General features: G+C 53.6%; 1 protein-coding gene across 2 annotated transcripts in view; it reads right to left on the reverse strand.

The window, feature by feature from the left end:
• Window positions 1-476: 476 nt before the first annotated feature.
• The window catches only part of RAI2 (retinoic acid induced 2), a 63,002-nt gene continuing 49,106 nt past the window's right edge, over window positions 477-14,372 (reverse strand). For both annotated transcript variants that reach the window (XM_070066631.1, XM_002719926.5), the window contains exon 2: window positions 477-2,529. In XM_070066631.1, the coding sequence (XP_069922732.1) occupies window positions 850-2,505 (1,656 nt within the window). In that variant the 5' untranslated portion in view covers window positions 2,506-2,529 and the 3' untranslated portion in view covers window positions 477-849. The remainder of the gene's footprint in view (window positions 2,530-14,372) is intronic.

Raw genomic sequence — 14,372 nt, forward strand, 5'->3', positions numbered from 1 at the left:
TTAAGCCGAACGCTCTTAATGCTGCTGAATAGAAGGCCCTTTCCAGCTCACTCGGGTGCAGCAGGTGGAGAGAAGCAAGCTCTTTTTTCCTTTTAGAGATATCTGTTTTTATATAAGGAATATGTAGGCAGAGAATTCTCCCCATCCAAGAACTAGGCGCCCTGGAAGGGACCTTGAGTACTGGAAAGTCACCTCCCTGCCCCCTCTCTCTGCCACGGTCTTACAACAAGAAAAAAAAGAAAAAAAGGAAAAGAAAAAAACAACCGTGGAGACTTAGAGGCGGGAGTGACTCGATCAAGGGCATACATATTCCTAACGGGCCTTTTATGGGGGCAGGGGGCAACATGTGCCAATATGCCTTGAAGAGCTTAGGTCTCTAAACACAAATCACTTGCAGCTCTTCACAAGCCAGAGTTTTGGCCAAAGGATGCCAGTGAAGGAATGCAAATTTACAAATGACAGAATACTGCAACCAATTAGTGCAAACAAACATTTATTGTGAAATAGTCATCCTATCCTTTATTAGGTATTACATCATCAAAGCACTTTGTGGCAATGAAAATAGCTTTTTTTACCCCTCTGATTCACCCAATATTCCATTAAAGCTGCAAAAAATGTGCAATCTGCTTGAAAAATAGGTTGCTCTTATTTACTCATTTGTGAAAAGTCAAAAATTAAAAAAGAAAATGATACATACTAGCTTCCAGGGCCTCTAGAGCCAATTCACCTTTCTGCTTCCCAACTAATCCCCCAAATAATTAACAAAGATAATTTGTTTTAAATGCCTTTTTATAAAACCAATGCACCTTTCCCCATATTATAATCATAAAAATTTTAAAAAGCCATTATTTACTTTCTTGGAAAAAAGGTGGCCAGCCGTTGTTTTTTGATCGGGAGCATGTGTATTTCCTGGGAGTTCATTTTCTTTAACTTTATGCTCCGGTTTTTGACGGGTTTCCTAATGGGCTCTGAGTTTCCCATGGCCTCTTCTCCTTGGCTGTTGATGTCATAGCCCTGAAGCACGGAGTCTTCTCTTTTGAAGGAGAAGTTCTTGGTGGACACCCCAGAAAGACCTTTGATTTTGCCGCAAAAGATGGTCGGCACAGCGTCTTCTACAGAGACAATGACCTTGGCTGCCTGGGACTCATTCACAAGCTCTATGTTATTTTCAGCCTTGACCTCGCCGCTGGGCTGGCTGGGCTGGCTGGGCATCTCGGAGGCGGAGGCGGTGGCAGAGGTGGTGGCGGAGGCAGAGGCGCTACTGCTGCTGCTGCTGCTGCTGCCGCCACTGCTGCTGTGGCTATCCATCGTGGCAGAGGCCTCACGGGGCGTGGCAGGGGCAAAGGGCGTTTCCGTGGCGCTGGGAAGTTTCTCCATCACAGTGTGACCATGCCCGGGACTGTCGGCTGACCCGCTGCTGTCATACAGTGTCTCGAGGGGATGCTCAGATTTCCGGTGGGCGGCCAGGGACAGGTCTAGGGCTGTGTCTTCCTGGAAGACCGCGGGGCTGGCTTGGCCAGCCTTCAGCCAGGGCACCGACTTCATGGAGAGATCCAGGGCCTCGTTCTCGCTCCCCATCTTGATGACTGTGTGGCGGCTGAGCTGGAAGTACTCCTTGGGCTGCAGGATGTCCAAGGGCTTCAGTTCGTCCTTTTCCAGAGGGGGCTGGGTGCCTTTAAAGGGGTGCAGGTTGAAGGAAGATGGTGGTTTGGGGAAACTGGGGCTGAACTTGGATTCGGAACTCTGAGGCACTGGGATGGGGATGGGGATGGGCACCGGCACAGGCAAGGGGACGATCACAGGGTAGGGCACCAAGAGGGTGGCTGGCGGAACCAGTGGGGACAGAGGGGAGTTGAAGGGCTGCGGGGGCACGGGGGCATAGCCCGGAGGAGGCTGGCAGGGCGGGGGGCCGAGAGTGCCCTGGGAGGGAAACAGATTCTGCAGCACAGCTTCGAATGGCAACGTGGGCTCCTGCGGCTGGCTGGGGAGCCTCAGGTCCAGGAGCTGGGGCTGGGCCTCCGAGTCCTCGGTTCCTTGGAAGAGGTTGTTGTGGATGGCACTGGAGGAGCAGGGGGCCTCCTGTGGCAGGACCAGAGGGGAGTTGAGGTGCTGGAAGACGTGCTGCTCTAGCACCACCGGCAGCTGCACGGGGCCCTGCGTGGTCATGACGTACGTGGCGTTGCCGTTGGGGTTGAGCTCCGGGGCAGAGCTTCCCTCCACCTGCATGTGAATGGGCATCACCACTGGGCTCTCCCCAAGGCACAGGGGCTGCAGCACGGTGGCTGCCACCTTCAGGGCCATGCCACTCTGGGCCTCGGCAGGGGGGTTCAGAATGGATGGGGCCGGCACAGTCACCAGGGCCTTCTTTACCAGGTCGGCGGAGTTGATGTTCCAGGCCTCAGTGGTGATCAGCTGGGCCATGCCATTCTCCAGTCTGTTACTGGCCAAGGCAGGAGGGGAATCGGTCATGTCCATGGGCAGATTCTGGGCCTGCAGGTCGTCCATCACTCGGCTCTGATGCCACTTGACCTGCAAGACAGAACAACCGGCATGAATCTTCCATAAGAGCATATTTACGATCGCTTCAAGTGCTCTCTCCACGGCTTTACAGTTTCCATATCGTGGTCCAGCAGGGCTAACCCAGCTCCCTGTGTATACACAGACGTCAGAGACGTCCTCATCTTTAGGAACACACTAATATGATCAGCTGTGCAGGGAGAGCCCCAATTTAACAGACGATTGGGCTACAAACACAGATGATGGGACCACCAAGTAGGCAGGTGAGGTTCAACAGGGTATGTACAACCCTGAGACTGAGCTGAGGGGTTCGGGCTTCGATGAAAACAAGGTTTCCTTCCACATTGCTGTGTCAGACAATTAAAATACATGGAGATTGGACTGGTTCAGACTCCAGAAGGCAGCAAAGGTTCCTTTTCCTTTAAGGACAGACGAAACCTTGTCACACTTGGATAGTCTACAAAGATGGGAGAGGGCGCTTTGGAAGCCCTTTGTAGCTAAGCAGTCATTCTGGAATTATTTGAAAAGCATGGGAAATTCCAGAAAGCATTTTTGAGAAACTCTCTGTAACAATAACACTTCCAAGACAGCTTTGATGAGAGCAAGAGCAGCGCCTTCACACAGGCGTCATTAGAGCCGTCTCACTGTCTCCCGATGGCCCACGACAGCCAGTATCCCCACTGATAACAGGAAGAGCCACGATTCCGAGCAGGGTGAGTATGGGCTGGCTTGCATGAGTGGGCATCGCGCCCAGTCCACCCGTCTGGCTGACCTGTGGCCTCTCCTAGTATGGTGCTGCCAGGAGAAGGGAGTGTCAGCGAGTCCGGGGCTGGGGAGGAGGGCCACTTGCGAGCAACCAAAAGCCTCAAAGGTGAGGGAGGATTTCTCCGTGTCCTTTGCGCCTTTGCAGACCTCTGGCCACCTGCTGAGAGGCCCAAGCAGCCCAGCACATGCACTTCCTGGAGGAAGCCGGGCTGCAGCTGCGATATGGCTCTCCATGGAAACGCGTCCATATTTAGCCCTGTTACCATGGAGAAGGCAGGCACCATGTCTAGCTCAGAGATCTGTGCAGCCCTGCAGTCTGCTTGGGCTCAATAATAATTCAATAATCCTCACTTTCTCTGGACTGGCCTTGGGCGACTCGGAATCTTGACCTCACCTGTCCCAGCTGTCTAGACTTCAGTGTCGCGGTCATCTCATCGCGCTCGTCTCGCCCCTAAATCACCAACATAACCTCCCAAACAAGAAAGAGAGGTGGCCCAGCACGCCATGGGGTTAGAAATCAACAAATGACGTCTCACCACAGGAAGGCAGTTTTTACAAATGAACAATCCTGTGATATTTCCAGGCAATCGAAACATGTCAAATGCACGGAACAAGCAGTTTCTCTGAGGCACGGGCGGGCGGCGAGGGGGTGGGGGTGGGGGTGGGGGTGGGGGTGGGGGCGGCAGCGGGGAAGGGAAAGGATGTTGTACAAACAACTTTGTGGAGAATGATTGGCGGCCACGCCTGCAGCAGTGCCTCCAAGGGAGGGCTCCAGTGCCCGTTGCTCTGTGGGCAGTGTGCATTCCGGAAACCGTGCAGTGCCCCAGCAGCAGAGTTGGGATGCAGCCTGCCCCCAGAGAGGCTGCGGGGCTTGTCCAAGCTCAAGGGCCTGGTTGTTTATGAGATGGCTCCTCCCCGATTCAGCCCAGAAAACGCCAAGCCTCCAACATATCATTCAGGCCTGCGTGCACTAGTCATTCATTCATCTGATGAATTCATCTGTTCAATGCCCACGCCATGCTGGCACTTGCTGAGGGCTGGAGATGCAGGCATGGGTGAGACAGACAAAGTTCTTCTTGGAGGTGGGGGAGGGGGAGGACTACATTCCATTGGAGGTACATGTCCTGGACCAGACCAAGATTTGCTACCAGGTTAGATCAGCAGACATCATCAGTCAGCATCGCAGGCCCATCAAGGCCCAGAGAAAGGAAGGCTTCCTCCAGAAGGAGCCGAACTGTCCCTTAGGCGGGGTGGGAGGGGTAGGAGAAGGCTGAATGGAGGTGGGGCCGGGGTTGGTGAGGACAAGGGCAGCTGCCTCGAGTGACAGCATGTGCGGTTGCTGCCAAGGTAGAGAAGCCAAGATGTGCTCTGTGCCAACTGCAGGCTTCCGTGGGGCTAGGGGCATCCAACGGTGAGGCCGCCTTTCCTGTCTGAGGTGCCTGCTCCCTCCCTGTCTGCTTCCTTCTGCCTCCTCCCAAGGGGGAGCACTTCCACGTCCCTGTCCCTTGCACACCCCTGCAGCTCAGGCGCCGGCTCTTGTGGCTTCCTGTGAAAGCCCACTGTCCTCCGTGCCCGGCCCTGCTCGAGGCCGGCTAACTCGCCCACATTCCTCTTGCTGAGAGTGTGGGCGAGGCGCCTCCCACAAACAACAAGGGAGAAAACGCACGTGCATTTACCTCATTCAGTCTTCAGAGCAAGCCTGCCAGAGAGGTCCTGGAACTGCGCCCATTTGGTTGAGGAGAAAACGGAATCTACAGGGAGGTTCACTAAGTAGCCTAAGGGTACCCTGAGGCTGGAATTAGAGTTCAGGCGCAACTCCTAGGCCTCCTACTTCCTACAGGAGCTGGAGGAACCACACCCAGCCATGCATTTTCTCTCCTGGCAAGGGCGGTCTTGGCGGCCGCCCTCCAACATCCAGTAAACGTGCCTGCGGAGGCAAGTGAGAATGGGCACTTGCACAGGACAGCCCTTCCCGGCGCTCATTTGGTTCCCTCTGCTGGGCACCTCCCCCGCCCTCCTCATTTCCAGAGCTGGCGTCCTCGGCAGTGCAGCCCACTGCCAGTTACCCACCTGCCCCCCGCCTGCCTTCCGGAGATACATCATGGTGGGAGGGCACCACAGTACCCGCGAGCTATCGGGAGGGCCTGCAGGGTTCGGGCAACAGGGCCTCAGCCTGACTGGATGCAGGACAGACAGGAGGTACGGGGATTGGGAGCAGTATCCAGCCCTGGCCCACACCTCCTCCTGCAAGCCGGCTCCGGCCCTGCTTGACTGCTCAGCCAGTGGGGGCCGTGAGCGCCCGGCCCCTTCCCTAGAGAGCCACCTGGCTGCTGAGACAGAGCTGCCTTCTGCCCCAGCAGGTGCCCCTGGCACAGGAGACCCAAGTGAGGAAAGCAGGATCCCTGCTCCCCCCAACCCCCTCTCAGAAAGGCCCTCTGCACCTCCTCCCTTGATTGTTCCACCTGCCAGTGGGCACCCCTGCAGCTGAGGGACTCCAGGCACACGCCGCGCGTGCAGGCACGGTGAGCGCTGCTTCAGCAGGAGCCTGTGCTGTAAGCCCCAGAGATGCCCTGAGAATAAAACCAGCTCAGGAATTGAGGGATCAAAGGGCGAGTGTCTGTCCCCGAGGACACGGATGCGCTGCGAAGCCAGTTAATGAGTGGAGAGGAGGCGGAAGCCTGCCTCCCTGCTGAGCCATGCTGCGGAGGGCGGGTTGGGGACTTCTTCAGAACCAGGAGCGTCGCAGGAGCCACCGGCTAATGACTAATGCGCTCGCGCGGAGGAGGCGTGAATGTCTTCAGAGGTGGCAGGGAATGTTTTGTTTGGGTTTTGCTAAACATAATTTTCACACGGGTTTAAATGAGGTCACCCATCCGTTCCGCCTGCGTGTGTTAGCATTGGCAAGTGTGGCTGGGTGGGAGGTGGGCAGTCTGGGCGTGCAGGGCAATGCAGACCCTCATTCTCTCAGCCCCAGGCCAGCTGCTAGGCCTCGCCCCAGTGCAGCCCACGGGCCCTGCAGATGGAAACCGTGCGGAGGGCCTCCCGGCCCCGACTGTCTGGGAGAGTGATGGGCCACAGAATTGTGATCTGAACCCCTCATTCAGTCGTTGCAAAGACTGAGTTACCCCCACAGGCCAGTGCTCCCGAGGGTCTGCCAAGTGGGCTGGAGCCTTCTGCCGGTACCTCCACTCACTCAACTCCTGCTACTCTGTCTGACTCTGGGGGGCTCAGCCGCAAACTGGCTTCTTCTCAGATCCACCCTCACCCTGCATGAATGGCCACAGGGCCCTGACTTCACCTTGTCTGTCCTCATCCTGACCTCTCTCCCCAAAAAACTGCCTATTTACTTGTTTCCCCAGGAGGGGGTCTCTCTCCGTCCATCCATGTCCCTGGCAGAATTGGTGCCTGGTGGTCTCATCCTTACCCTCTTGTTGCTGAATCCCAGCCAGACAAGGTAGGTGTAGGTGTTACAGCGTATACCTCCTCGAACCTCTTCCTGACCATTCTATAGATGGGGAAACCGACTCAGAAAGGTTGTGGCTCAGAACAGGGTCCCCGAAGCCTCATCAGGCCAAGCGGGATTTCTGAGCTGGGAATTTGCACAAGAACTCTGGGAGAAGCCGGGAGCCCCTGCCTGCTTGGGGGCCCACATTGCCTTCTAGAAAGGGATTTGATGTCTCTCGCGTGCACTGGAAGCAGTTTCACCACAGAAACAGCTAATAAATCAGCCACAAGGCTCCTGGGCTGCAGCACCAAGCACTCTTGAGCTCATGCTTTAGAAGTGGCTACCTTGGGGTAGGGGGACGTGGGGAGGGGTTTGTCTCCTAGCAACCCAATCCTGGAACCACTGCTGCTTGAGGGCTCTGTGAGGCCCCCAGAATTGCTAGAGTGAGTTACTGAGAAGGGTGCTCAGCTCCGGGGGCAGCGGCCTGAGCCACCTGGGCCACACCAGGTAGATTCCACCCCCTGGCCAGGAGGCTCTCGACTCTTCCTCAGGTCTCGCCCAGCCCAGGTGTCCTGGAGGAGCCACAACCTGAGCCCTGATCCTGGGGATGCCCCTGTCCGCCTCGACAGTCTGCAGGTGTGACCTGCTCTCCCCACCTGCTGAAACGAGCCGCCTCTAGATTTTTCTATCTCCCCTAAACCAAGCGTTACAGAAAATCGATCCGGAAAGTTCTCATAAGACACCCGCTTCCCAATTGACACTATCAACAGCTCCGTGTCTTCCGGAGCATGTAGGCAGCTGACAGTTATTTCTGGTGAACACTGGCTGGCCTATGGATGTCCTTGTTGCTCAAAGCTGGGTTCTTGGAGCAGCAGCAGCAGCAGCAGCAGCAGCAGCAGCAGCAGCACCTGGGAGCTTGCCAGAAACGCAGAGTCTAGGCCACAACTCAGGCCCGCTCATTCAGCTCCCCAGGTGGGTTCCACCGGCTCCCCAGGTGGTTCGTGTGCCGGTTCCCAGGCTTGGCCGTGCGTTGAGATTGCCTGGGAGCCTGGAAAGATGCCAACGTCTGGGTCCCACTCCTAAGGCTGATTGAGTTGCTCTGGGCAGCAGCCAGGTGAGAGCGGGAGCCCGTGACTGCAAGGCCAGAGCGCAAAGCAGCTGGGCAGCCCACCTTCTCGGTGCCTCCTCCTCCCACTTATGTCACACGAGGGGTTGCACCCGGCAACAGCCCAAACTCTCGCAACCTCCTTGCTGGCCACTGGTCCTCGCAGCGGCTCCCCACGTGCCCCCACCCCCAGGGACAGGGGAGCCATCTCTCGTTCTGCCCAATTCTACCCGCACCCCTATTGGGAGCTCACTTTCTACTCTTTTTTGTAGATTTATTTTAAAGGCAGAGCTTCAGTGTGTGTAGGTGTTTGTGTGTATGTGTGTGTGTGGGTGTGTGTGTGTGTGTGAGAGAGAGAGAGAGAGAGAGGAGAAAGAGAGAGATCTTCCATCTGCTGGTTCACTCCCCAAATTCCCCCTATAGCCAAGTCTGGGTCAGGTCAAAGCCAGGAGCCAGGAACTCTGTGCAGGACTCCCACGTGGGTGGCAGGGACCCAAGTACTTGAGCCATCTTCTGCTGCTTCCCAGGCACACTGGCAGGAAGCTAGATAGGAAGTAGCCAGGACTTGAACCTGCACTCTGCTATCTGATACTGACTTCACAAACAGTGGTTTAACCCATTGCACCACAATGCTGGCCCCTCGTTTTCTATTTTTTTAAGACTTTTTTGAAAAATTTATTTGAAAGAGTTACAGAGAGAGAGGGACAGACACACAGAGAGAAAGAGCTTCCATGTGCTGGTTCACTCCCCAGATGGCTGCTACAGCTGGAGCTGCGCTGATCCAAAGCCAGGAGCCAGGAGCCAGGAGATTCTTCCAGGTCTCCTACGTGGGTGCAGGGGCCCAAGGACCTGGGCCATCTTCCACTGCTTTCCCAGGTCATTAGCAGGGAGCTGGGTCAGAAGTGGAGCAGCCAGGACTCGAATCGGGGCCCACGTGGGATGAAAGTGTCACAGACGGTGGCTTTTCCTGCTACGCCACAGTGCCGGCCCCTCATTTTCTATTTTTGATCCGGTGTTTAAACCATACTCTCAGTGACCTAATTCTGTGTCAAATGCCAGCCACTCACTACGAGCTGAACAAGGGAAGCATCCTTTCTGTCCTTTCTACAGTGTGAGTATGGTTTAATTCAGGACCTGAGATGCACTAAATATCTAAGACATAATTCCAACTGGGCAAAAAAATGTTTTTTCCTCTCTCTGGAGGGTGGAATAATTGTCAATTCCTTGCCCCAGTGATCAAATTTTCTGAGCTTTAAACATCAGCACAGAACCTTTAGACCAAAGCTGCGAGCATAATTACCACATGAATGTGTTCCCAAATTGGTTAAAATATACAAATGAGTCACCCGCTTCCTGGTCCACTGCCTTTTATACCTGGAGACATACAGGGCCCTTCCCAAGGACTAGGACATCCCAGATTAGCTGTGGCAATGAGTTCCCCAATATGCTACTCCATTTACGAACGCAGGGGTGGCCGGCAGTCTACAGCTGGGACTAACCTCCGTGAGGATGGGCGGTGGCTACGGGGAAGTTCTCCCCAAGACAGAGTGCTGATGCTAGCTCGCATCAGATACTGATGACAAATGGAATAAGTGGCGCCTGGCATCATCAACTGGCCACGGACACCAGGGTGCTCCGAAGTCTTCCCAGAGAGATGGAGGTAAGGTCATTCCGAGGTGCCATGAAACTCATTTATGTTCATTGTATTGCCTCATTCCACTTTTTCTACTCCACACTGTATGTAATAAATAAGTACGGGAAGCTATATGTTGCCATAATGCATATGTGTGTATACACGTGTGTGTTAAGGGAGCATTCCATTTTCTTCCATCTAATGGGAATGCAAGAAGGAAAATGTTGTGTTTCTGCGGGAGAGGTAAAGCTCTCAGTGCCCCCTAAGAGTTCCAGGGTTCCCCTGCCTGAACAAATCTTAGGGTCACCGGGCTCGTCTCTTCCGTGCTGCAGAGCACGAAGCTAAGGCTCAGAGATCAAGTGACCTGCCTAAGCTCACACAACACAGAGCACGCCGATTCCCAGACCCGTGCTCCTTCCACGTGATCCACTGCCTTTGCTTCACATTTCAGAGGACGCTGGCCTGGCCAGAGTCAGCACAGTCAGCCCACAGGGAGGAGAACACCTCTACTGCAATCAGCCCCTAACAGCAGGGTACGTGAGATGGCGGCAGTCACAACGTCGATGAGAGTCCGATGGAGAAAGGCCCCTTGAGTCAGTGACGCCCAATAGAGCAGTCCCTGACACGGAAGTCAGAGATTCAAGATGCGCACGAGCTTTCTGTGGCTGTAGCCCAGCCATCTGACACCGCCGGGACTCAGAGTGTCAGGCATCCGTGTGTTTATAATCTCATTTCGTACTGCTGGCTACCCTTGGCCTGCTCACAAGGGCTCTCTGGTTGTGCCTGAGACCACACAGGCCTGGGTGTGTGAATGCAGTCGGAACTTGAGTTGTGCCTGTCCAGGTATTCATTCTTTCAAAAGCGATCTGGGCATGTGTGGGGTGCCAGGCATACACTTGCTGTTCCTCCACCCTGGGGCCACTTTCTCCATAGGCACGCTGCCTTCTGTCCTGGCTCAGCTCCCAGGGCATCTGCCAAGGCCGTATGTTCCCAGGGTTATCTGCTTCTAGCAGGGCTCCTTCAAGGCCCATGGTACTGGCAGAGGTAAAGGAGGAGGAAGGCAGGTTCCCTATACAACTGTAGGGGCCGAGCTTAAAGCAAGGACCTCCCTAAGACAAAGAAGAAGCATTTGTTTTCCAAAGAGGGCTGCCCTTGATGCTAAGAGGAGAGACGTTCTGTCTTCAAGTCTGAGTCGCCGCAGGGGCAGGTGACAGGTGCACCTCAGCATCACTGGAGCAAATCAGGAGGCACTGCTGTCGGTGGCAGGGGACACTCCGCTGCACAGCGGCCCATGAGCATCAGCAAGCGCGGGTCCCCACATGCAGCGGAGGCCTCACGCCCTGTGCCAGGTGCTCAGAACCCCAACCACTCCCAGGTGCCTGTCCCAAAGCGCTCTTCTCGCACAGGCGCCTGGGTCTCCGGCCAGGGCTCATCATCTTAAAGAGCTATGGTCTGCGGAGATTCTTCTGGCAACAAAGAAACCTCTTCAATATGGAACAAAGAGGGGGAAAAACCTGCCTCCGGAAGAGAAAATACTTGTAATTAGATTGAGATACAAAGGTTAAATTTTTGTTCTGGGAAAAGGACTGTTTATAATCCTGTGTCATTAGCAGGACATTTTCCAGAGACCAGTGTGCCAGAAATAGACCCTCTGAGGGGTCATGGGGAGGAAGGGGTGCAGGCGTCTGAAGCACAAAGGCCTGGAGTTCCAATTTTCCCCTTCTGCTCACGCCCTGGAGCCCCCAGTGCCTCCCCCACCGGCATGGAGACAGCACCAGCCTCACCCTGCACACTGGACTCCTGTGAGAGTGGGTAGGAGTACAGGCTTGGAGCCCACACAGGCCTGGGTTCAAACTCCGGCTCTCATTTTGCTAGCCATGGAAGCCTGGGCGAATCAGTTGTAAGCCCCAGTTTCTCTCTGTGAAAAATGGAGATTCAAAAGAACATTGCACAGGGCAGTTGCAATGATTCAAGGAGATGATCCAAGCACTTGGCACAGCGCTCAGGAAATCGCTGCTGTTGTGACCGTTGTCGTTGTCACTGGCAACACCATCACTGCCATCATTATTGTTCCCACTGTCATTGTCATTGTTATTGCCTTCATCTCTCTCATAATCTGCATTGTCACTGCCATCATCATCACCATCGTCATCATCTTGTCATTGGCATTCTTCACATCGCCCTCAGATCCACTGGCCGCGTTTCCTCGGAGCGTCTTGGGGAACATCCCTTCGCATCAGAATGGCTTTGCACATTCATAACCCTGTTTGTCTAACGGTTTGTTTTAAATGGGCTGCTAGGAACTGGAAAGGCACTTGCCACAGCTCTGTTACAGGTACATCTGATGGCTATTGTTCTCAGGTCAGCCCACCAGAACTCACTCAACCCACAACAGAGCTGAAATTTGCGATGAAAATAGAAGACAACGCGCACAATACTAAAGCTGGGGAGAAAACCAACAAATGCAAAAACCTCTGTCTCATCCAGGTTGAAAGTCTGGGGATCAGAGATGCCTTTTGTATCTTGAATGTGGACTTATGAGTGCTTTCAAGGGTTCCAAGGCTACTTCCGTGGCTATGCATAACCTCACTTCCGAATCTTTGGTGTTCCTTCTCCTTTGCATAAGGCCCACGTAGCTGTCGGCTCCTATTTATCAATGGTGATTAGGGTCATTTTCTCACTCACAAAAACAAGGGAGAAAGAGAGGAGGGAGGAAGAGGGCAAGGATAAGAGGGAAAGAGAAAGCAAAGAAAATGTTGAAAAAGAGAAGCTTAAAAAGTGGGTAGAGTGGGTTGGAATGAGAAAGAGATGGCTCGATTGGAAGAATGATAGAACACAAAAACCCAGAAGAGAAACACGGAATGAAAGTGATCCCGCTGGCCACAAGGGGGAGCTGTTTCACTGTAGCAGCTTGGTTGCTACACAGTATAGCCAAGTGTGAGTTGGGCCTGGGACTTCTCAGCACAATGGGGGCAGAGTAAAACATATAACATCGTTCATAAGCACAACTACTAGAGGAAGGCAGTCAGATTTTGGCAGAACTTCTCCCATGCCTTTAAAATTATACCAAACGCATTCACTTGTCACTTGGTTCTGTTGTCACTTCTAGGAAAATATCTCTATATCTCTATAGATAGATAGATAGATATCTTCAGTTAGTGTCCTATCTTTCTTATCTCCATTTTTGCAACCTGTCCCTGGGCCACCTCTCCTTGGGCAATAAGAATTGGTTTTGCCCCATCAAAATTAGGGTTTCCAGAAAAGAAGCTGAGAAACTCATTCTCAATGAGAGGCAGGACTGATACGGCCCCAGTGTTATGTTTCCTTTATTGGTGTAACAACCACATGATCCAGTTCATGATAAAGCGATGAGCAGAGAAAAGAAACTCTCACTGAGGAATTTCAGATGTCAATCATGGAGAAGACCCTTCCTAGCTGCCCTGAAAGCTCTCTGCGGAAACAAGAGCCCACCCCGACCAATCTGCTGCTGACCTTCCAAGGCACCGGAGGTTAGAAGGCACACGGGAGGGTGGGGCACGAGGCCAAGCCTGCAACACTCAGTGCTAAGAAAGGACAGGAATGTGAGTGGGTTACGCAGTCCTTCTAATCTCTATCAGCAAACCCTTACTGCTCATGCACAAGGAGCCTCCCGAGCTTGTGCCTACCGGCTGAAGAGATCTGAGCAGCACCCAGAGCTGTCTTGACCTCATGGCCCAGGGTGCTGGGACTCAACTGCCTACCTGCTGGCACTCAGCTCTGGCTTCCCAGGTCTGCAGGCTGAACTCTGGGGCTCTCAAAGGACCACATCCTCCATGTAGGACACACACGGCGCTGCCACAGCCACAGTGGAGACTCAGGGGTCCACACCACTGGTGAGAAACATGCTGAAGGGGATGAAGGGACAGGGCAGTTGGGTTTTGCTGAGCTCAACCGGCCAGCTATGTTAGCTCAGCGGCCCCACAAACACATCCCAAGGCAAAGATTGCACTGAAGGTAGTTTATTTGGAAAAGGTTCCCAGGAAACACCCCCAGAGGAGTGAACAGTGAGACAGGGAAAGGAAAGGAAGCCCATCTATCAGGCAAGTTCCTACTGTGTGCAACTGGAGCCCAAGTCCACTGGGAAATGCTGGGAGACCGTGTGGGACACACACCTCGAAATTCTCTCAGCCGAGAGGCGAGGAAGTCGAGCTGTTTCTTCACCATCCCCCAGCTCCTGGAGGACATGTTCATTCCTTGGCACTTCCAGCCAGCCCAGAATGCAGGCCAAGTGTGCTTCTGAGACAGAAAACCAAAAACAAACCCGCAGGGAGAGTCTTGGGCCTTTGCAGTAAGCAGCCTTTGGTCTATAGCGATGAGTCTGAGGGGACATGGCAAGGCACCAACAGTGTCTGCTGGAAAGTTCCAACGCTGATGATACAAATACCAACACGTCAATAACTGAGGCCACTCTGACCAGGTGTTTCCCCGGTGGGTGGCATTTTCTATGGCCCCTGAAAAGAAGACACTCTGTTATAACAACAATGTCCACACCACAGCAGAATCAGCTGGCAAGGAGAGGGACTCGAGATCCCACAAATAACAAGGTACACAGAAGGCCAGAGATGACCCTCTTTGCAAAAGCAGAATGTTCGAGAGATGCTCAGCTTGGCTAATGTGTTCCTTCACTAAAATATAGCAGGGGCCCTGCAGAAAATTCTTTTCATCATATTTGTGCTGGCTGCAATGCAAGATGTTCCTAGGATGACTCAGAGAGGGAGTTTATTTTCTGGTGATCTTGTGTTCCAACGTAGGGACCAAAAAACAATAAACAAACAAACACTACTGCGCTTCATCAGTTGCACACTGACTAAAAATAATAATAATAACCTCGACCTGAGAAGTACGCAGACAATGCAGGAAGAGATGGC

The sequence above is a fragment of the Oryctolagus cuniculus genome, chromosome X (genome assembly GCF_964237555.1).
Source record: "Oryctolagus cuniculus chromosome X, mOryCun1.1, whole genome shotgun sequence".
Lineage (NCBI taxonomy): Eukaryota > Metazoa > Chordata > Mammalia > Lagomorpha > Leporidae > Oryctolagus > Oryctolagus cuniculus.